Source organism: Monomorium pharaonis, chromosome 7 (genome assembly GCF_013373865.1).
Source record: "Monomorium pharaonis isolate MP-MQ-018 chromosome 7, ASM1337386v2, whole genome shotgun sequence".
In the NCBI taxonomy this organism is placed as follows: Eukaryota; Metazoa; Arthropoda; class Insecta; order Hymenoptera; family Formicidae; genus Monomorium; species Monomorium pharaonis.
The window spans coordinates 6,842,023-6,866,544 of NC_050473.1; the positions used below are offsets into that span (position 1 = coordinate 6,842,023).

A 24,522-nucleotide genomic window follows, 5' to 3' on the forward strand; every position below is an offset into this window, starting at 1 on the left:
TACTGATAATAAATTTAATCACCAATTTACAACTTAAGAAATGTAATTATTGTATAATAAAAATATTTTATTTAATAATTTAACACATAAATTAAAGATGAAATTTCATTCTTAATTATAGATTATCTTAAAGGTTAATAATTCAAAGTTAACTGTTACAAGACACTTATTATTAATCACAAATTATAAATCACAAAGATTATTATACATTAATTCCCCGGCGCCAGAGAGATACTTATTTGTACCGTTCGAAGGGAAATATGAAGATCACACTTGTACAAATAATACGACAAATTAAATTAAAATTTAAGAAATAAAATATACAATTACATAAAATTACGGATCCAATTCTCGCTTAAACAGAGTTTAATAAAATCATATACAAAATCTCATTCTCGATAAAATACAAAGAAAAAAATTATGTTTTAACAAAAATATCATCCGTCATAGCGTTGCAACTGTCGCGTTATCCGCGCTATTATCCTTGGTACACGTTCCTGTCACAGATCATTCTATTATTACGTCACAAAAGCCTTAGCGACAATACAACGCGCAGAATGTTTAAGTGAAGGTAGGTACCTAATCCCTTCACAGAGCACCAAAGGGATCGAGTTGGACAGCATTGCCCTGTGGCTGAGCTGCTGCAGCGGGTTGAGATTGAGGATGCTGCTGCTGCAAATTAGGACCAGCCATCATGGGATTCGTGCCGGGCATGGCCATCATGGGCGCAGCTCCTCCCGCAACCATCATACCGCCACCGGCGGCGGAAGCACCTGGGATAGTACACATCATCGGCCTCATACCCTGCATACCCTGCATACCCTGCATGCCCATCGGCATGCCTTGCATACCCTACAGACACCAGAGAGCGAAAGAAATGAGACTTATATACAAAAGGAAGCGTGTGCCTGCGAAACTTAACATCTTCCTTAACATCAAAATAACGGTCCAGAGTCGTAACTAGAGGGACAACATGGACACAGGTCCCAGGACGAAAGAGATAAAAGTTGCAATAAAAGTAACCAAAAAAATAGTCTAATATAATATTTTCAAATTTTAAATTACGCTGCACAGTTCTTCAAATTTGCACTTCAGCACTAATACCAAACATAAAAATTGCAACTTTGCTTGATATTCTATAAACCCTGATTTTGGAGTCATATCCAAATATCAAAGTTGCTCTTGCAAATATTTCTCATTCTTTCCATTTCTGCTGCTTCGTATGGCAAAAATTAACAAATTACATATCGCAAATTAAAATTAATTAAGAATTATATAAGATCAACCATCAAACAAGATTATCTAATTTTTAATTCTATAATTTCAATATATAGATGACATCATTAAAGATATTAATTCTGGTAATATATAATCGATGAATTTACTAAAATAAAAATTAGAAAACTGCAATTAAAATAATTATTTATATTTCATTATATATATTAGTGCAAATTAATACAAATATTTGTATACAAAAATTATTTATAAATAATATAAATAAATATTAAATTATAGTTGTTTTATTTTTTTCTTTCCCCGAAAATTAAGGATCCTATAAATAAAATTTTGTTCAAGAAGAATTAGTTACGACTCTGGTTAATACTGATCATTACTCTTACATTATTTCAACAATTAAAATTTAAGCGGTAGCTGGAAAGAAAAAAAGTACACTTGAAACTTCTGTATTATTGCATCTTATGAAATATTTTAAAAGCAACCGCATAAATTATGTTACACCCGCGTATGTCGCTACAATATAAATTTTATAAAATAACTAATATAAATAAGAACACAAATATTACAAATACTCTTTTTTTCAAACAAAGCTAGTTCTTTCTTCAATTCCTTTTTATTTTATATTTGAAACGTTTTTATCGCAGAAAGTACAGCTTAATCTATTCTAATATATATTACCTGTACATTGGTGTAATAATATTTGTACACGAACGCGTTTTATGTAAACCTAAAACTTATTTGTTGTCTACATTACAGAAAAACACCTCAAGCAAATTACAGCCAAGTACATAGGGAATAAGTCTAAAAAATCGATCTGCAGAAATATAAATAACTGCGATAAAATGTTGTCTACTACATTCTTGAAACGTGCGCTAAAACATATGCATAAGCACAATTAATGCGAGGAAATAGAACGAGGTGCTGAGTCGGAATGTCATCTTCTGACGATTCGCCGCTTTGCCTCGTGAGACAGATACTGTTATATTGCGATTTGTATAACAATTGTCATTATTGACATCATTATCAACATTATTCACAAAGTAAGTTAGTGACAAATCGTGTTATTACACACTATTCTTGTACAGAGAATCGTGATTCGGTGACGTGAGATGAGTTTGAAGCGTTTCATGTTAAACAGCTCGATCGCTGCGTGTAAAACAGAGACGCTTGTGATCACATGAGGACTTACCATCATTGCGGGCTGCGAGGGAAAACCTATAGTCGTGGTGGTCGTAGGTAGCAGTTGCGTCATTCCCTGGCCCTGCAACACAGCCGATAACATGCCATATGCTGTGCATGCAAAACACACTCACCTAAATGGTGCTAATTGACGAAGAAAATTGTTGTTACTGTATTACGAAGAGAGAAAGAGCGGAAGAGTCCTACAGCGGAATAGCTTAACGGTAAACTTACGTTTTAACGTGTCTAGCTGAAGATACGAGAATGTTTAGCAGATCGTTAACAAGCTAAAATAATTTACTAGCCCGAATAGGATTCCTACGGATAACATTCAGATACAATATCATAAGGAACAATGATCGGCGGTTCTAAATGTGAGAATAATTGAAAATTCTATCGAAACGATGGAGCGATTGTTCTTTGAATATGATGCATTAAAAATGGTATACGGGGTGTGTACATGTGTGTGTATGTGACTTCGTGTACTGACAATCAGAAGAGACATGCTGAAAATATTTTACGACAACGATACTGAAAGAGAAAGGTTTCTCACCATGGGCCGATATCCAGCACCAGTAGTTGCTGCCATTGGTTGTGGTGACCAGCCGCCGGCCGGACCACCCGTTTTCGCGGCATTCTTCGGTGAGTTCCACTGCATTCCTCTGCAAAATACATATTCATCAATTTGTTCTTCATACATTACAAAGTACAGTTTCAAAACGTTTTTACATCATCGTTATAACTTATTTATGAATTTACCATCATTATCTCCCAATAAATATACATTTTAAAAAAATTTATATAGATTTATATAATGCTCAAAATGGAATAGCTCATAAATAAAAATATGATCGCTTACTTGACTTGTTGCTGCGCGCTCTTATTGATGGTCAAGTTTTGCGCGAGGCTAGCTAAGCTGCTGTCCAAATCTCCGGTCAGAACCTTGCCAGTGTTGGCTGCACCGACCGGTTGCCCCGCGGCTGAAATAATATTTAAATTCAAAATACTTGTAGATGTACCAACACCACACAAAACTCCTACGTCTATGTCAAGCAAAGATTTAAAATAAAGATTTAAAGCAAATCGTGAAGTTTACATAAATTTACAAATTTACAAAATAAAACGTATAATCGCTTAGCAATTTTCTGACAAAAAAACAATATTAAAGGGATTTAATCTCAAAGAATTTCAAATCACCATCTCAAAATCTCTATATATATCTCTATATAATAGCGTGCATAAATTTTCTAAGCGGAGATATACAGAATTATATATAGTTATACAATTAGTTACAAAACATGCAGCAGATTGCTGTAAGCAAACTCAATTGCAAATTACGCATTAAAAAAATAACGAGGTTATCGTGTTTTACAAGTATACTTGAACAAAGTGATGTAATTATTTATCTTTCTTCAGTGATTTTTGCGATATGTAGAGCATTGATATCTAGTTATCTATATAATGCGGACGTGGTTATCTACTCGTAAAAACACTTAAAAAATCAGAATTATCTAATGCTTTCAAACGTGCCAAAGTATAAATATTTAATGTAATTTGCTAATTGTAGACAATAGTATATACATAAATCGAGAAAGCAATTCCTACACAATATAAAAGTTCAAAAGACATTTTGAAAATGCGTAAAGAGTGACTTAAAAAGTTATAAATTTTCTAGATATCTCATGGACTTTTATATTATTTAGGATGCGATGCAGCGACATAACCGGGCTCAAAAAGGAAAAAAAAGAAAAAAGAGAAATAAAGTAAAACTCGAAGCTGGAGAATATCAAGTGCGACTCTCATGCAAACAGCGTGAATTAGTTTAGGCATTCCCGTCACCTGACATCGGCTGCTTTGCCGGCGAACCGTACCCCACGGGGACTTGGGCTTGGGTAGGGATACCGTAACCGACGATCGGCGCGCCGGCCATCATGGGTTGCCCGGTCACAGGGTCGTTCATGCCGAACATACCGGCGCCCGCTGCCGCCGCTGCTGGCGGCATTTGCTGTTGTAGTGGCTGTTGGACAGCCATCGCAGCAGCCTGTTGCTGCTGCTGAACCATGGGTGTCGGCCGCGACGGAGACCCGCCCAGTGCCATGCGGATACTATCGTTGAGATCGTCAAAGGCGCTCTTGTTGGCGGAGGGGGCCGGAGCCGCTGCCGCCGTTGACGCCGTCGCCGCTGCTAGCCTACCATGTGACGCTCCGCCGCCGTGGGACGGAGACATTGCACGCGGTGCGGCACCGTTCGCGGCGGCAACGGCAGTCGCGGGTGGCGGTGGTCTAGGTGGCGGCGTAGCCGTGGACGATGTCTTGCCAACGGCAGCGACGGCGGGAGGCACCGCCGACGCCACTACCTCGGCCGCCGCAGCATCCCCGTCGCCGCCAATCGCGGTAGCGGCAGCGGCAGACCCGTCACCCCCAAAGAGATCCGCTTGACCGGCACTGAAAAGGTCTCCCGCTATCGCCGTCCCCGTTTGCGCTGCTTGAGCTGACTCGCCGCCAACAACACCGCCGGTATTCTGATCAAAGAGTCCGAAGGCGCCCGCGTTCGTCGCCTGTTGGCCACCAGTACCGAGGGACGGGAAATCGGACATGAAGGGATTAGGTACGGACGCGGCCGTTCCTGGGGCGCCAGCTTGCGCAGAAAGTGATCAAGGTGCATAAATTAGCTTCTCTCCTTTTTTTCAAATCCGTTCGAACGTAACAATGTAAAATTTGTTGCAATCGTTATACCGTCACCCGCGTTAATATGTTAGTTGATAAGAGAGAAAAAAAGAAATATTCGAATACAATGTTATTAACGCGGTGCAGCGTTCAGTTGCATTCCTTTATAATGTCGCGCGTCAACGTTGCACTCGAATGTATCGAATCAGCATTTACGCTCAAGCACCACGATATCGGAAAAAAAAAATATAAGATACTAAATTAAATTATCACCACTGTGTAATTTTCATTTAATTAAATTATCATCACTATTATTATTGTGGCAACAAAAAATATTTTTGTAGCTATAAACGTTGCTTCACTCGATACATCTTTGTCCATAGCATAGTTAAATGGCACATGTGATTGCTCAGGCACAAGTATCTAAAGTATAATGCGATGTATGATGCGAAAGTATCATAAAAATGGCAAAAATTCTACGACAAAAAGAGAAAGAGAAATGTACAAGAGTAAAGACGGCAGAAAAAGAAAACGAAAGTGTGCACGGAATTTCTTAATCGTGTGAATGCGCTCGTATAATATGATCCCTATCTTTTGTCTTTACTTCGTTAGTGAAAGCACTTACTGGATTGCTGATCTTGATTTCCGAATACGGAGGAAAAACTATTATCTGTAACAAAGTTATTATTTGCTGGTGGCGCAGTTGCCGCGAAACCTAAAAGAAAAAAGAAAATGGAAAATGAAAAAAAAACTGAAAAAATAAAAGAGGCGGGGAAAAATATCATAAACAAGCGCGGTGACGAAAGAAGCAGCGATGATCATTGAGACTATTATATTGACTTTAAGTGCCTCGTGCTCACCAGTACCGTTGGTCATCCACATGTTGTTCTGCATCTGAGCGGCAGGCTGCCCGGTTGCCGTAGCCGGTTGTGCTCCGAACATGTTTGCAAACGGATTACCCGCCAACTGCAGTAGATCATCCGATGCTTTTTGAGATTGCTGTTGCACAGAAAAAAATAATATCAAACATTAATATCAAATTAAAAATATTATTATATTGCATTATATTTAACGATTTATTGTTTCATTATTATATTCTTGTTTGGACAGAAGATAGACAAAATATTATAAGCAATTAGAAAAAACATGATTTTTTTTCGTTAAATAACAGATATTGATTTTCCATCGATATTTTTCTCATAAAATTATTATTAAATAAAAAAAAATTTTTTTCTCGATAAAATTATACAAGTATATTTCTTCATATAAATAAATTACATCTATTTAATGATAAATAATCTATCACTTCAATATTTAACATTTCCAAAACAAAAATATTTAGAAAATAGAAATTTTTTTTCTTCTGTAAACGATTATCCCGTTTCAAATGAGATCACATGGCTCAAATAAAAGATATAAACGTACCTGATTGTCGGTACCTGATGTTGCACCAAACAAGTCTACGATCGGCTGGTTAGCATTATTGGTCGGCGAACTGAGGAAGGGATTCGTGCTAGTACTTGACGGCGATTGTACTTTTGCCTACAATACATACATCAGAGATGAATACAAATATAACGTTTATGTGCAAGGAATCGCAATAAAAGAAAAAATTGATATAAAAGAAAAAAATATTTGAAGTATTTAAAATTAGGATAATAATAGCATCGATATCTTAAATTATTTCATTCGTTTCTCGTCTTAGATAGAAAATTAATATTAAGATAGTAATAATGTTTAAATCTCAAATTCTTCCACTCACGTTTGTCAACTTAAATCATTAGCAATACTAATACCTTGTATTGATTCATGGCGGCTTCCTCTTCCGCGAGAGCTTGCTGTCGTAATGCCTCGTCAATATGACCGTTCCCCGTTTGCTCGAGCCGCGCATTGCTGGCTGCTGTTCCGAACGCGGTACTGGTGGAAGACAGGGCGGACACTCCCGACTTTACATTGGTTCTATTGCTGCTTTTGGGCGATGATAGGATGTTGTGGTAGTCGATGGATGGAGAAAAGGAGGACGGACAAGAAGAAATACGGAAGGTTCGTTTCAGCGAGTTCGTAAAATGTGGCGAGAAAGAGAGAGAGAGAGAGAGAGAGAAAGAGAAAAAGAGAGAGAGAGAGAGAGAAAGGAGCGTAAAGGAAAATTGATAATTGAAAACAAAGGAGAAGAGACAAACAAAAAAACAAAAAACAAACGGTGTAGTACGTATAGATGTAACAATGCGTAGAAATGCATAGTGTGCATTACCACACGCACACTCACATGCATTCTTTCCCTTTCTCGCGCACGCATACACACACACATACACACACGCGCGCGCGTTCTCTCTTCTTTTTCACACTCTTTCGCTTTTCTTTTACTTTTTTACTATATCTCCTAATGTACATATGCATTTACAGGTGTTCTACTATTTTGTAGTGAAACATAGCATCAAACTTGTGTACTCAATCTCAAATTGTATTACATAGTACACACTGTTTTAAAGATTGTTCATTTTTTTAATAGCATAATATGAGTATGTTGAATTTGCTACGATAATAAGCAATCTTATGCAGGTAAATATTAAAATATACATATTAAAAAATATAAATTACATAAGAGTCTATTAGTTTTTACATAATATCTCACACTATTTTAAAATTTTCAACACCGTTTGTGTACTTCGTTAAATATTTATACAACGAATAATAAATGCTATTTCGTATCCAACAAATTTCACTATTATAGAGCCACATCGATTAATATTATTTATGATCAGGTTTTAGGCAATAAAATTAAATCGTCAATATTGTTAATCGCAATTGACGATTTATTATAGCATGCTCAATATCCGCTCTAATCAATAGACTATAGGGAAATATACATCAATTATCTAAATATATCGTAAATTCATGCAGTGTATACGAGCGATAAATTGGCAACAGTAATTACAATCGCAGATTTTCAGTGAGAAATACACACACATATACATTAAAATTGAATACCAAGTTTTAGGATCATAGCATTTGGATACCTAAAATAAGTCAGGATACAAACGTAAATCGAATATTTTATAACTAAATATTAAATATCAGAGAAAAATAAACCTGGTATCCATCTTGACAAATTTTACAAATTGGACAACTATTAAAAAAGAGTATAGCTTTTCAAAGATAGTGCTTATAAAACTACTATCTTCCAAAATCTCTTGTAGCATATTGGCTTAAGAAAAAAAAAAAGACAATACTCAACAATATACGATACAATATATTTGATATTTTTATGAATATAAAATGACGAATAAAATATAAAAAAATATAATGATAGGACAACTTATCATATTTGAAATAAATAAAAGCAATTCTGTGTCATAATTCTTACATGTGCATGTGTGCGATAAACGTAATGTGTAAATACTCATAGCTTAAGAAGCTTGTAAAGATATGTAGAAGAAACGTGTTTCTGGTTATTGGATATGAAAGAACAATGAGACGAATACGATGTAGACTCTGGGAAAGTATATAGAGAGGGAGAAGTATATCGATTTCAATAGCATTCAACATAGGACGTTTAAAATTATCCCTACATCGATTGTTATGTGAGACTTAAATGAATCGAGTAAATGACAAAAAAGTCGGCATACCTTGCTGATTGTGTTGGCGTGTTAGCGGCGGAGCCCTTCTTTCCTTCTAGGGAAGCAAGATGTTGCTCCAAGGCATCTAATAAACTACTCGGTGCCTAAAAAACAATTTGTTCATTATTTATCGGGCGTTATTAAAGCTTTTCCGTAAGGTGCACGGTAAAATTTTGCTGTGCATTTGATCTAGAAGAGATTTTTCTTCACTAAAATGCATGCATTTATTTGGGAGAATTTGTCCACTTTATCATATTTTTATAAAAAAAGTCATGTTAAAAAACATGATAAAAAAGGTTGGCAGTATAATCAACTCATAAAATCTCCCAGAATAAATATCATCAATTATCTATACTGTTCTATACTAGGCTACACTAACTCTACCTCGTTAAGATAATTAGAGATGTTATTACCTGTCAGTAATGTAAGAGGAAGAAACAAATAAAAATATTACTTTATCGGTTAAGTATTATTTTTTTTTGCTCATTGTTAATAGTTCCTCAAAATGGTAACCGACAATTAAATATAGGGAATTGAATAAACCCTTATTATAAGTAATACACCGAGATAATCTAATGATAAATAGTACTTTGAGCGCATGTACCTTTGTCAGATCTGGTATGTCTCCTTTATCGATGCCAACATTCTGTAAAGAAGAAAAGTACATTCAGTAACTATCCTTAACTTCATTAATCGTCTTCACGCATATCACGCAACTTACTTCCGCGACTTTCAGAAATTCTCCGACCCTGTCCATGCGTATAAGGAATTTCTTGTAAAGATCTAAAGCGTCCCGGCACTGTTTCTTGTTCATATCGAAATATTTCTCTAGAAGGTTACAAATCACAATCGTTCGATTAATCGATTTATTCTCATGGACGCCTTTACATGCATAGACGTATAATGTTATGCGATAGGAAAACAGAATACTGAATGGCATTACCTAACAGATTAATGATGCCATCATTATAGCAGGCGAATAACCGGATAAGATCTCGAAAGAGGAGCATGAAGGCCATGTTTATGACGCCATTCGTGAGGTCATTAGCCGTGCAATCGAATTCCAGCAATGCGTCGAGTTGCGACTGCAGCACCGGCAAAGTTTTCAGGAGTTTCTCGGCGTTCATTGTGCGTAGAGTGCCATCCTCCTTCCTACAACGTCAAATTAATATGATCATAACAAAGAAGATTAATTCTCTTATTAAATCTCAGTTAGATAAAATTTCGATAAATCTAGAAAAAAAATTTCAACACATACCCTCTTTTCACCTTGCAAAAGTCGAACGCTACCGTCCTGTATGAGAGAGCCTTCTCGTTGAGATATTTGGCGTAGCGTCTGATGAAGGGCGACATGTCATATCCTGATGTGCAGAAAACAAAAAACAACCATTATTCACTTCTATCTATAATAAATACTGTAGACGCAACAAAAGCATTTAATAGGGATCGCCACGCAACAATGCGTAAAAGTGAAATTAGAAAGTCGGCAGTGCGCCCCGGTGCGATTGCATTAATTTCATAAAGTTACACAAGCATGCACGTTAGCGCCGATTGAAAATTATAACTTTGTCACAAACATCTTGTAAACCTGATCGTACGTTTTTTAATATTTATTTGTTGGGTGTAATTGTCAATACACATCAATCGGTACGCACATACATTAACAGTTCTATAACATATACATTAATTTCCTTTATTCTTGCAAAGTTATAATTGAATGTACAGAATTACAGAAAGCATGGTTAATGAACATTATTTAATACAAAATAAAAAGGACGTTTGTTATTAGAACTCACCCACGCGTATTCCTGCTTCATGCCCAAAGAGATAGAAAGTTAGTCCAGGTTAGTAAATTGTACATATAGATGCCATAGATACATGAAAAAAGAGAAAGATTCGCATTTTCCATATGGATGATGGCTGCACAACGCGAGGAAATTAGTGGCACGGAAATCTTTTTAAAAGATTCGCGATTAGAAACAGAGATCTTGCAATTACTGTTAATTACTGTTGATCGATATAACAGTCGATCGACATTATCGCTTAACGACCTCCAATCGGTGAATAAAATTAGATCTCCTGTAAACAAGTTCTCCCGACGTGGAACCGAGGTGTCCGTGATCGGTTATTCAAATTACGGCGTATGTTGCAATTTTCTGTGCGAGGCGTGCATATCAAATCAGCTCGCTCGACTATTGGCGCACGAGTCTTCCGATAACCGCACGAGTGTACGATTTTTGTAAGTGAGAGTGCAGAAAGCCGTGCGCAAACCGTCCCGCGATTAGATGTTCACATCGCAATAGTTTTGTTAATACAGAAACAGTAATTATTTTCAGTTAAATCGCATATTTTTAAATTTTGTTATCCACAAGATTAGTTTTCTTTTTTTGTTAGTAAAACATTCTGCTAATAAAAAATGAACTCTTATTTATAGCAGACTTTAAAAAATAATTATCCTTTGTAAATACTATTTATTAAAAATTTTTGGAAAAGAAATGCTTGCATTTTAACTTTGTTCTATTTTAAAAAGATAATTATTCTTGTATATATAAGCTATTAAATTTAAAAGACGTCAAATAACGTGGCACTATTCATTCCGAATTTCGAAAAGAATATAATACCTCGGAATAACTGATCCTGATCGAGAAGAACACAAAGTTCCGATCATTTGCAAAATAATTACCTTGTACGCCGCTCTTGTCGAGAAAATTGTTGAGCTGAAACGAACTGTTGCTGGACGCGAGATACTGTGTGAACCTCTGCAAATAGAAAAATCATATCAGAAGGACGTACCGGACGTATCGCGGATCAAACGAGCGTCCGAAAGGTAATTACCTCGTTGCCATAGCACATCATGTGATGCACGGTGATCAGGGCCTTAAAGACTACCGTCCAGTTTGTGTTCTGCGAACGTTCTATCAGGAGATTAGCGAGCTGCGGTATGGAGACGTTGGGCTCATTGGTGCAATGGATTAAATCTGAAACGAGAGAGAGAGGAAATTTAATTCACTTCTGACGAGTCCAAGTCCATCCTGAGAGTAATTTTCGCGGACGTAAGTCGGTCCCCGGTGCTTCATTCTCGACTTTGAGAGAAAATCGACGATGAAACCGAGTACGGATGATGCCGAAGCCTCGCGCGTCCCGTGCGCGCTACAATGAGAGGCACTGACCTCCACCTTATAAGATTATAACGTAATTTACATACGTATGATTCACGACCGTCACCGACAGCCTAACGCTATCGCGTCGTGAGAATCTCTCGCAAAACGCGCCATTTCCACTCACCTCGGATTTCAAATCACGGCGCGTTTTGGTAGAGATCGTATCTCCATTATTCGTAATTATGTATGTATATATAACTTTTACGGAAACGTTCGGTAATTATATATGTATGAAAGTGCCAGGTAAAAGCGAATCAATCTTGAATAAAATCGCAGCAAAACAACGGGGCCACCTAGCGTAACCTATTAAATGTAATTAAGTCATTAATTAGAATCATTGACCGCTTTTTATCTCGATTCGATGATTTCTGAGATTAACGCGAACGGAAAACTGTAGGTATATCACTGCAAAAGTAAAAGATTCGGAGAAGGAGGATGCAACACTTTTGCGCTAAAGTGAACCGACCGACTTCGTTTAATGGCTCGAAAAATGAAAGAGGGAAAATCTGATTGAGCGGCGTGGAATGATTTCAATTGTTCTAGCAATCTCAAGTTTCTAGATCGCAAGATATCACAATGTGTGTGGTTACACGCAAACCGTTTTTCAAAGATGTTCACGCATTATATGTAAATTTTTACACGGAATTTCCGTACTGCAATTTTCAGCACTCGGATGATTCAGATATTCAAGGATGATTCAAAGGACTCATAATATATATGATTCAGCATTCGCATAATTCTCGTCGTCATTCTTCTCACTTACTTCACAAATTTTATCGGCGTATGCGTAGCAAACCGAGCAACTTAATAAACACGATCCACGACCTGTAATGTTAATTACGATCGCAGCTTGACGTGGCAGTTAATTTCAAAAGTAAATAACGCGCTCGATAAGCGTAAGAAGATGAATTACAGTGAATGACAGAAGAGTTAAATATCTCTTATCCGTAGTATAATTCCATTAAATTGTCACATACAGAAGTGTGACCCACTGATAAACTACGATAACCCATAGAAGGCTTAAAAATAAGAAATCAAAGAAAAACAAGGTATTTTGTACGCACATATCTTAATTAGTGTAACTTGATTTCTTTTTTTATTTATAATTAAAGGGTTTTCTACCAAACAAGTCCATTTTTAATCTGAATTATGGATTTCAAATTATTCTCTATCAATAGTGTAGTGAATAATTTTGTCTCGACAAAAATCAAGCAAAAAACGAAAAAAATATAAATATAAATAGGTATAATAAACATGAAAGTTCCGCAAAAACCAAACAATTTCTTTTTCTTTTTAATAAATCCTCACAAAATAATAATTTTAATAAAAAGTTTAAAACTTTATTTTTATTAGAAAAATTATCATATTTGTATAAACAGAAATATAAAAGAATGTTTTTGTTAAAAGCATCTTGTAAGATTTTATCAATTAAAACCTACAACTTTGTTCTTATGCCAATTATATATCCGAAGAAAAATTATCATATTCTTACAATAAATGTTTTTAAGACGAAAAGTTTTTGATTTTCTTAAATCTTCATTTTTGAACTTTGTTTTTTGTAGGATATTCTTCAATTATATTTGCAGCGCATAAAATGAGATATTCTTCCTTATTAAGCCTGCCCTAAAATACGGATCGCCTAAGAACAGTTGAAAATTCGATATTCAGAGCTTCTACGCTATACCTTCGTCGTGCCAGTATCTAAAAATGGGAATAGCCGATGCTATCGATCACAATAGGTCAGCGGTGACTCTGACCTGCATGTACTAAACTCGAAGTTCGCATTAACGTGTCGTGAACCTGTCACTAACACGACGAACGATCATAAAAGTCATATCGCGACACGACGACCGACGACAGCGATGACGACGACGAAGTGAACGACGACACACAATCTACGCGACGTCCATCAATCGCGATTGATTAACGAAAGTAGCGGTCCACGTTAGGAGGACGGCAATACCGCGTAACAAGGTCAATAATCACGTTGCGGTTCCGAACGTGATGACATTCGGTGTGACGTTGGTGACACAGTGGTCCATACCCGTCGGTTACACAGAAAAAAAAAGTACATTATTGTTTTACGAATATCTTTATTTTCGAAACGTTCAAAATTGAAAACGAGATTACAGAGCGTTAAACATCAAACATAATTTGCTTAGTGAAGCATTTGCTGTGAAGAACACTTTGTGTAGTTTTAGCAAAAAAATATATTCTTTTTTTACATTATTTAATAATAATTAAATAATAATTTTCAGATAAGAAAATACCGAATAGAAACATGAAATAAAATAGTATTTTGTTAAAATTTAAAATTCTTTATAGACAATTATATGATACATATACACATAAATGCAAGAATATAATATATAATTCTATATATAATAATTGTTAAATATATTAACAGAATATATTAGTTTTAATTTAATACTAACGTTTTTGATACTGTTTTTCTGAGTACGAATTTGCATAGTTGCTATATTAAGACATATATCAAGATGCAGAGTGTATCGTTTTTTGTTTTGCAAGTTTCACTTAATTAAGCAGAAATTCTTGAATAATTCGAAGACATTTTTTCAAAGAAAAATCCTCTTTAAGTCAGACAATCGACTAAAAAAAATATAGTAAAAATGTGCCGCGTAAAATACAAATAAGCATATCAAGAAGTAACCTCAGAAATAAAAAAAATATATATATGACATATATATGTAATAACAAATAAACATTTATATATAACATTTTAATGCGAATTCCTATCAATTTGCGACAGCTACGTAGAAACTACAACTGCATTCGCAGTTATACTGCACGCTATCGTAGCTTGTATCGTGCTTGTTCATAATTTGCTGAGCACCTCGTCTACTCGCTCGTGGAGAGGCTACGTTTATTTGGCCGACGTGAAAAAGACGGGGGTGTTAAGCAACGTTTTGCCGCAGATAGTTTCCCACGCCTTTAGTGTAACTCTCTATAACGCCCGAGCGACCGATGATCCCGCAATATCGAAGTCACGACGACGAGAGGGCTTGGAATGAAAGTGCAACGCGCGAGCGAGAGCGTAGTACGAAGGGGCACCGGATAAACGCGAATAAAGCAGTGAATCAGCACCAAGTATCGAGCCCCGGCCACATTCCCGGCGATCGCTGCAACATTTCCATATGGTTGTCGCGCGTGGCAAACAAACGCACGTGACGTTATCGCGAGATGTGATTGGCGTAATTGGCGTAAAAAACAATCTTGCAAAACCAATTATTTATACGCGATTATTAACCGCCCATTAATTTAAGCTTTAATCCAGAGATATAGGAAAGACAGTTAACAAATGTTTACTATTTCTTCCATAAAAACTCTTCAAATTGTTTTATCTTTTTAACGTTCTAACATACTGCTTCATATAAAATAACAAGCGAATAATGAAGAAAAAATTAATGCAGTATAAATTATATTAATATTATAAATATATATTAAAATATATCATACATTAATATTATTTATTAATGTATTAATATTATTACAATATAAATAATATAAAAAGTGTAAAAATATAAGTGAAATAAAATTCGTACAGATTCGGAGCACAATTTCAGAGCACATTTCAACTGTAAACAAAATCGCGCGAAGGCAGTGATAAAAACGTTTTACGAGACATTATTTTAGAGCCAATTGTTCCAATATCTTGATAAATTCATCTGTGTCAGATAAGTATGTATTTATCTTCATTTTTTTCTACATAAAGACAGACGCATATCTACCTGATAGATAAGTTTACCAAAGAGTTGGAGTAGCCGGCTCTTACTGTGTTAAATAAAAATTATGAAAAAGTAGCAAATGCAAAAGGTGCATCGCAATGAATAACCGTAATCTATCTCGAGCGACGTGCTGCTGCTCGACCTTGCGAGGCTTCCCATTCTAATTATAATCTCCCAAACACGGACGGATTTAGCGTCAAATAACGTCCGCATTGGCATCGTCGATTGTCAAGGAGCACACGTTCCCTCGGACATTCATTTTAAAGTCGCAACTGTCCGATTTCACAAAAACAACCTGCGTACCTGCGATTTTCGTCACTTCGACGACGCGCCGTATGTGAAAACAAGTGCGGATCTGAGACGGGAATAAAAATAAAATAATGCAGTTCTACCGGAAAGCCAATCATATTTTGTGCCATGGCGCGTGTATCAAGGCGCAATAAATTATATTAAATAGATAAACGCATGAAGTTGAGTGAAATAATACAGTATGTGGCCACTAATCAACTAAGATAATAATGCAAACGATATTAATACAAATTCATTTAGATATTATCGTTGCCCTTGAATATCTCTGCTCTTTAAAAATAGTATTGTTAACATTATGATAAACGTAGATACATTAACGTTAAATGCTTGAAATTCATATCTCAGCCGCGGACGAAATGTATGTTTAATTGACACAACAAGTACACGTTCGGCGAGACACAATTGATAATACGCAGAGAGAGAGAGAGAGATAGAGAGAGAGAGAGAAACCTTTTAATAAATCCTCCGATAATGCCGCACGATTAGCAGTCGCCAGAGAGGATGTTAAATGCGTATACTGGTAAAAACACAATCGCTATCGGTGCTAAAAAGGGGTGTGCATCGACTGACTGGCTAACTACGTGCGTGCATGCATGCATGTGTATCTCCAGATGCGGACGGGGGCGTGTGCGATAACACGCGTTTTGGCAACGCGAATGATTACAGTTGCGTGGTATAGGCTTGTCTCGCTGCCGAGATGAGAAAACCGCAGAGCCTGTCGATCGAAATTGAGGCACCGCCGATCGTCAAATATATATATATATATATACGTGCAGAATATTTCCAGGAATATCAGTCCGACCGAAAATTTCACGGCAAAATAAATTTTCCAGGAAGCCAGAATTTAATTTTGTTGACGGAAAGCATTTCGACGAAGGAAACGCGATATTAGAATATTTATCGTATCGTGTTAAATACGTAATAAATTGAAATGCAACCCGGGCGTGTATTTGTATCATAGCCGGACGTAAAATATTATCTTATTAAATATGAGTAATTTTTCAATTACGCATTCAATTAAAATTCTGACGGGATATAACGCAATAACTGAAAACATTAAAATCCCGCGGCGCGTTAAGTATCGCCCAGCCGAGAGCCGGATCCCTTCGGTGGAAAAAGGATAAAATTAAATAAAATAAAATGCACGCAAAATTAAACGACTGTAAATCCTCGCGAGCGCATTAAGCTGAATGCGCTGGATCGATGCGCGTAACACGGTCCCCCATAACGGAGACATATTCCTCCCATCCCGTAGTTGCTTTTAGCCCCGGATGCACATTTTTATATACTCGCGACGAGAGCTGTTTCCCGCGGAATACTCTGACTCTCAGCTATTTTCTTTACTTTACCGCAGAGGATGACTAATCGCGCCGCGCTAATGCGAAATTAAGAATGTTGCCGGACCGTCTCTCTCGTCGCTGGCACGTCGTATTCCCGGGGTCGTCCCTGGTTTTCAATATTTCTCTCTTTCTCTCTCTCTCTCTCTCTCTTTCTCTCTCGCCTTTCCCTTTTCTTTCAACTCCTCCCGGCTTCCATCTCTCGGTATCAACAGCCTCCGGTCCGCAAAGGCCTTTCGCGCGACGCGGCGCATCATGTGCACGCCGGTTTACACGTAGGTTCAATCTGTACGGTTTATCTATTCCGACACGCTCGAATTCTCCCGGCATATGCAATCGCAGGACACTTATAGAGCGCGAAACCCGGCACAGCCAGCGAGTTTTCCCTTTTCTTTTTTCACGGGTTCAAACGCAGCATTAGGATAATGAAACGATTAGCGCTGAATACGGGTCTTAGAGCAACGGCGACCAAATCTATTGTTCGAAAATTCTGTCGTAATAATAACAGATTTCATTTATTATTTTATTGTACACTGAGAAAAATGTTTTACTACTATAATGGCGTGGTAAGATAATAATTATAATTATATTTAATAATTATATATTACTTTGATACTAAATACTTCCAATAATTAAAATTTAAATATAGTATGTCGCCGTTCATTTACCTTATAGTAATGACTGTAATAATGGAGCTTTTAGCAATAATAATTTCATCGTGCAATTATAATGATAGGTACCAAATACTTTTCTCTTTCTCAGTACATTTTAAACTGATCTTATATTCTTACAATTTGTCCTACATATTTCAGTTTTATCTGTAACAAATTTTAATCATGTTTAGTTTTCGCTAAAAAAAAACTTTGACATAATATTCTAGTTATTCTTTGAGAGAGTGGTGAATAAAAAAATATGCATTAAGTTTGAAGGAAAATTACCATATTATAACGCAACATAATAGATCCGAAGTGCTTATGAAGGAATTCCTGAAATTCCAAGATTGAGTCCCGTTTAGTTTCCGCAACGTTTTATTTCCATCGCCCGCTGCGGAATTTTCGGTCGAAATCGTCTAATTTGTCCGGTCATTTCCGGTCGGTGGAGGGAAGAAGCGATGGAGAAGAGAAGGAACGAAAAAAAGAGATGCACCGCTGACTCAAAATTCGCAGAGTACATGCGATTGCACCTAATGTCGAAGACAGCGACAAAAATAGAAGGCAATCCGGCATTTTATGCAAATGCGACGATAGCGCGTGAGGCACGTGCAAACAAATTTTATTTTCAAGTAAGTGGAGCGTACAATAAAGGCAATCGATTGCAAATTCAATTCGATGGACGATCGTAAATTGCGAAACGACGGCTGCGAACTCGCGTGCATTACGTGCGCGACGCGATTGATATACACTGAAAAAAAAAAGTAATATATCCAATAAATATGTAGTTGCGGGCTGCCAACTACAGATATACTCAATACAATAATATATGCTATTGCAGTATCAATATTGTACTTGCATTAACAGTAAATATTATTGTACTGAGTATTTTATGTAAGGCAGCCCGCAATTACATATATTATTGGCTATATTTTTTTTTCTGTGTGTGTGTTTATATATATATTCATCTCGGACAATCTCTGCATTCATACGGTCAATATGTCGGTCAATAATGCAAGTGACGAGTTTTTCCTCGAGCTTACGAAACAGAACGATCTTTATATATAATATGCGCGAAATTGACTCGATTGATTTTTCAAACTCGTCCCACTTTCGATTATATGTTATTTTAGGACAAACAGAATCCAAAATCTGTCACCTCATATCGAGATAATTGACGTTCACGCGAAAACCGATAACCGAGTGATCGGTGATGTTGGTTTCGGTTCGAATACTTTTCGAAATTTTACTCCGCGTGACAAGAAGAAATCGCTATTAACGTGGGAAATGCCCTGGATTCTTTGCACGTCGAAAAATTATTTTTAACAATCTGTATACACTCAGAGCGATTCGTATTGGAAGAGAGAAATCGTAGAATCGCGGTCACTGCTCGCGCTATCAAGGAATTTTCTCATATTGCCGCGTATATACCGAGAAAAGTATTCGCCAAATCATCTTGCGTAAAAGGCGCGCCGTTGTTTTTCCGAGCGAAAAATAGAGGCGCTATCGATTGACCTTTCGTGTGCATTAATGCACACCAGAGGTTCTATCAATTGATACACGGTGTGCAACCGAGGGAGAACATTGACCGTGACAGCTCGATGATCCTCGAGTCAATATCGAATTCTTGTTTACCGCAAGTATCAATTATTCCTAACAAATCAATTGATAATGCTGAACGACTTGAATTGTATATCGAAGACGTCTGTTAATCGGCTTGATATAATTAAGAATATTATTTTAAAACCAGGCGCACACAGAGAGAGAAAGAGAGAGAGAGAAATATTCTCGAGTTAAATAAAGCGATTATTAATTTTTTATTTTATTTCTTTCAAGTAACGGTTATCTTTACAAAGAACATTTTCTTGATAGTAGTTTTAAAATACACTTATCATTTACTTAAAATATATTTCTGTAGACAGACACGAAAATATATGTACTTAAATACCACTTATTTCAAAAATTTTTCATAGTTTATATTATACATCATAAGTTTATTGTGACCTTTCTACTCTATATAATATTAAAAATTTTTCTAAAATTTGTGATGAGTATGTCTTAAGATAATTATCAAAATAATATCCTTTGTTAAAGATAATCGTTATTTACTAGAAGAAAAAAATAGCAAAAAATATCGCAATGTCAAGTTGAAAGGGTTAAGAGATAATAAGAGACTTGAAATAAAAATGAGGCTAAATATCAAACATACACAATAATAATCTCGAAGTAAATTATGATCTGTTGCATATATTTTCTTTTTCCTTACTTTGTCTCTGTCTTTTGCATACTAATTATATCTTTTTCAAACGTGCGTACTTTTCAACTTGAGCTACTTTTTGACAGTTGACATTCTTTTCACTTAGAATTGTAATCCTCCACTGTGGAGACTCTGTGACTCCCGTCACTTATTTTGTAATTTAGCCCAATTACGTTCTTCTTCTCTAAAAAAATAAATAAAATGACATTCTGTGCACACCTAATGTTGAAAAACAGATGCAAAAATACCGAGTAGAAGGCAATTACAATCTTTTTTCATATTTAAAATTAGAAATTCTCGGAAAGTTTCTTCACTAATATATGTCATTAAGTGATGGTTAGATATCAACTTTTCTTCCGTCACGATGTAAAAATTATATGATACTATAAGTTACGTAACGTTACACAAACTAAAAAATGAGAAGGGAAAGGCAGTGAACTATCAGGAGCTAATTAAGATTGATTCGTCAAACGAGCCGACATTGTATGTCCACTCTTTCTTACGTAACATTATACAGCTATAGTTTTACGTGACACGTTTCGGATATAATAATGCAATAGTCTCGATTGATCTCTCCAAAGCGCTCTGACACGCTGTCCAGCGGAGAGAACGTTGACCGTGGGGGTCGTGAATGACGTTGAAGATCCGTTTTCGCTAATCGTTAAAACGCACGTCTATATTCACAACTATGACGGCGCGATAGTTCCATCAATTGAACGCATCGAGGCCGTCACAGCCGTAAGAAACGTCGGCCTTGAAAGAGGTGCGAATGACTCTAAAGGCCTCTTTTTACCCGACCTGAGAGAGAAAAAGGAGAAGAGAGAGAGGATTATTTTTACGTAACGTTTCGTAATGATGACTATCGTCTTATCACCCCTCGTGCTGACACTCCTCACTGGAGAAAAGAACGACGGAATGAATAAAGTGTGCGAGAATAGAGCAAAAGAAAAAAGCTCTTTGAGATAAAATCACGATACTTGAAATACGTGAATGACTTTAAAGGAACAGCCAGTGTCATCGTACCGCTGTGAAAGCAATAGAAAGACAAATGGGTAATCTTATATTTATCTCAAAAGTAAGAGAAGTAAGTTTAAGTTACGCAAACATCCAAGGCAGACTTGGAGAATTTCTACGTCTCAACGTCGCGGAATCTTTTATAATTAAAGAGTTTCCGACAGAAACTAAACAAGTCTATTTTTAGAAAAATCTGAATTATGACGCCAAATCATTTTCTATTAACATTGTCACGTCGTGAACAATGTTTGACAAGAATCGAACAAAAAATCGGAAATATAATTTAAATAGATAATACATTTTTCGCAAGAGTCAAACAAGTTTAGAGAGATTTTTCTTTTTTTAATAAATTTATTATCCGAAGGAAAATTATTATATTTACACAAAGAAAAATATAAAAGAATGTTTTCACTGAAAGCAATTTTATAAAAGTTTTTAAACAGAAAGTAAACAAATTATTGCTTTAAATTCTAAATAATATTTTCCTCCTTCACCTTTATCATTATTAATATTATAAAAAGATGAATGTAAAAAAATTAAGATAAAATAGGTAATAAATATAAAATTTCCGCAAAAATAATTATAGAGGTTTTCTTATTTTTTTCTTTTAAACAAGTCTTCAAATTAATCAAACTCTACTCAACTTTGTACCTATTATATATTCGTAGAAAAATTACCATAATCATACAATAAACTGTTTAAAGGTGAAAAGCTTTTTGTTTCTCAAAAATTTAAAATTTTGATACTTATTTGGTTTTTGTAGAAAATTCTTCAGGAAATTCTTTCTAATTAAATCGTATAATAGAAATTATATAATTAAATTAGCAAGTTGAAATGTCGAACTCTCTAGTTCAAACCACAAAGCTCCGAAAGCTAGATTTTCAAGAAAGAGAAAAACTGCTGTGTGAAAAAAGAAGAGGAAAGAAGGTGGGGACTTGTTTAATAATTCTCCTGAAAGTAAAAGGGATCGACAATCTTGAATTCTCGACTCGCGGGAATAACCTACATTTATGCATTTCGCGTTATGATTCATCACGAAACTATCCGCGGACTGCAACACGCGGATTTAGCACACCTGTCCTTAGCGCGAGCTGCGGAGTAGCATTTGTCGTTCCACATTCAAGTCGTCCTGCGGTTAGTTCGTTATGGCGTGCAATTATACAGTTTAGCGTACGATGCACGTCTCTCATCTGGTCTTCGCGTCTCGTAATGACATATTGGCTCTTCCCGACTCAAGTCACACGTGTTCGATTCGCGGTGAAAGAGAGACAATCGGGATCAGAGTAAACAACACTCTCGAAACAATGATGGTCATTAGTGACAACGGGCCGCGACGCGATGCTTTTAATTAGTCGGCCGGATGTGTGTCGCGGTGTAGAAAATCGCGTCGTTACGAATTTCCCGGCGCGCCGTTACAGCAAAAATGTTTACGTATGAGAGAGAAAGATTTTCTAAGGATATACACCGTATATATGCGATGCCGAAATCCGCTTACATAAAAATCGCGTTCCATTACGCAGCTCTGCGTCATCTCGCGCCTTCATCAAAAGGCGTGCCGCTATAATATACGCCATAAATATCGGCTCGTTCTTACGTCGTTCCTCGTCAACGGAGCAACGTTAGGGTGGAAAAACCGATACGCTGCAACAATACGCGCGAATAAAGCTCGATGGGTCCAATGATGTAACGTGACGATTCTATCGTCGCGAGAAACCGTCCCCTCGTACATTTGCAACGAAATCGTCGAAAACAAGTATTGCAACTGCGCATCGATTCATTCTTGCAGACGGAAAACTCCGCGTGGCGTAAGCAGGCTCATTGAACGACAATTTTCGGTTCGCGGGACCACACAGATGTCCTCGTTCCGTAAGATTATTGATCGAGCGGCTTTGTGTGTCTGTCGGTCTCCGGCTGGAATCAGCGGCACGGGAGTCTTTTCTTCCGAGAGGAGTCTCTCCGGGGCTCTTGATTAATTCCTCGACCATCTGATTGTGCTCTCCGTGTCGCTAATTGTGCTCCCGCTATAAAGATTCATTACGCGGATCCTCGAATACGTTACAAACGGGAGGGATTGCTCAATGCGACTCGGCGACGCGAGGAGAAAACTCGCGAGAAAATTCCCAGCGTAATAGTCGTCGTCATCGTCGTCGTCGTCGTCGTCGTTCGCGACACGATAATTTCTAGACGCGGTAGAAGAAAAAAATAGCGGTGTCGTGTCACCGGTGATTGTACTATGTATTACAATAAAAGTATACTTATGCAATCGCAAGGTGCGCGGTGCTATAGTACATCGTGTGTGTTATCTTTCACATTTTTTATCGAATTAAGATTATCGGCACCTCGACGAATTTTGACGTGACTTTGCGATAAATCTACAATTTGTACAAAAGAAAAATTCAATACATTCACTAAATTCATAAATTATTGCGGCCGATAATAATAATGATAAAGAAGCATATGCATCATTTTATAAAACTTATTATTGCATAGAGAATAAGTAAAATGTTACGGAGTTTTGTGCAAAAATAATAAATACGTAAATAAAAAGCGAGGATAAACAAATAGAGATATAATGAAAGAAAAATTGTTCAATACATGTGTTACATTTTATCTCTTTAGCTCGCACAAATAATTACAACAAATAATAATTATGAAAGATGAATGGCTGTATTATACGTGTCAAGATACTGTGACGCGAGTTTTTTTTATCGGCAAACAAGTTGAAGTAAATAAATTATTCTATATAGAACTTATCATTATCGTAAAATTACGAGTACTACTCCGAGATAATAAAAAGCATTTCAGAGGAATTATATACCGCGAGATCTTGCATTCGTCTTTACATTCTCGAGTCACGATGTGACTTAAGTTTCGCCACGCACGCCCATCGCACAACAACGGATTTAACTTGAATCGATGAGGATTCCATCCTGGCAAATCGCAAGGACCCGATGGAAACAGTAAATATTATTCTACCCGCGAATATACAATCTGAAAACGTTAACGTGACGAAGGGGCAGAAGAGGCAGCCGATAATCACGCTCGGCGTTAAAGACGGCTTCTAGAGCGTGTTCGTTTAAATCGGGGCAGATTCATAAATTGCAATAAACGCCCAGTTATCGTTACGCCGCCGTCGCGTGGAACGTATACGTAAGAAGGAAAGAAAGCGTGATAATAATCTGAAATCTCTCCCTGAAAAAAAAAAAAAAATCTATTTCGCACGTAACGAGCGCGCGCACATCACGAGCAGCGCGGAATATCCGGCGCGACGACTTTTCCATAGCGACGAATCGGAACTATACCTTTTTGGCACACCCCGTAAATCCATAAAAGCATTCCGTGCAACTAAC

The 24,522-nt window shown here is 36.6% G+C and overlaps 1 protein-coding gene across 15 annotated transcripts in view; it reads right to left on the reverse strand.

Annotated features, from left to right (window-relative positions):
- LOC105840742 (phosphatidylinositol-binding clathrin assembly protein LAP) overlaps positions 1-24,522 on the reverse strand; it is a 31,284-nt gene that overhangs the window by 1,356 nt on the left and 5,406 nt on the right. For 2 of the 15 annotated variants that reach the window (XM_028189824.2, XM_012687771.3), the window contains exons 2-18: positions 11,534-11,676; positions 11,382-11,457; positions 10,495-10,509; positions 9,957-10,059; positions 9,642-9,850; positions 9,420-9,526; positions 9,303-9,344; positions 8,708-8,802; positions 6,878-7,049; positions 6,507-6,623; positions 5,942-6,080; positions 5,707-5,796; positions 4,255-5,052; positions 3,275-3,395; positions 2,969-3,077; positions 2,426-2,497; positions 580-852 (exon numbers count right to left, since the gene is read on the reverse strand). In XM_028189824.2, the coding sequence (XP_028045625.1) occupies positions 589-852; positions 2,426-2,497; positions 2,969-3,077; positions 3,275-3,395; positions 4,255-5,052; positions 5,707-5,796; positions 5,942-6,080; positions 6,507-6,623; positions 6,878-7,049; positions 8,708-8,802; positions 9,303-9,344; positions 9,420-9,526; positions 9,642-9,850; positions 9,957-10,059; positions 10,495-10,509; positions 11,382-11,457; positions 11,534-11,676 (2,672 nt within the window). In that variant the 3' untranslated portion in view covers positions 580-588. The remainder of the gene's footprint in view (positions 1-579; positions 853-2,425; positions 2,498-2,968; positions 3,078-3,274; positions 3,396-4,254; positions 5,053-5,706; positions 5,797-5,941; positions 6,081-6,506; positions 6,624-6,877; positions 7,050-8,707; positions 8,803-9,302; positions 9,345-9,419; positions 9,527-9,641; positions 9,851-9,956; positions 10,060-10,494; positions 10,510-11,381; positions 11,458-11,533; positions 11,677-24,522) is intronic. The other 13 variants (XM_012687772.3, XM_012687780.3, XM_012687774.3 and 10 more) reach the window with 13 other exon arrangements.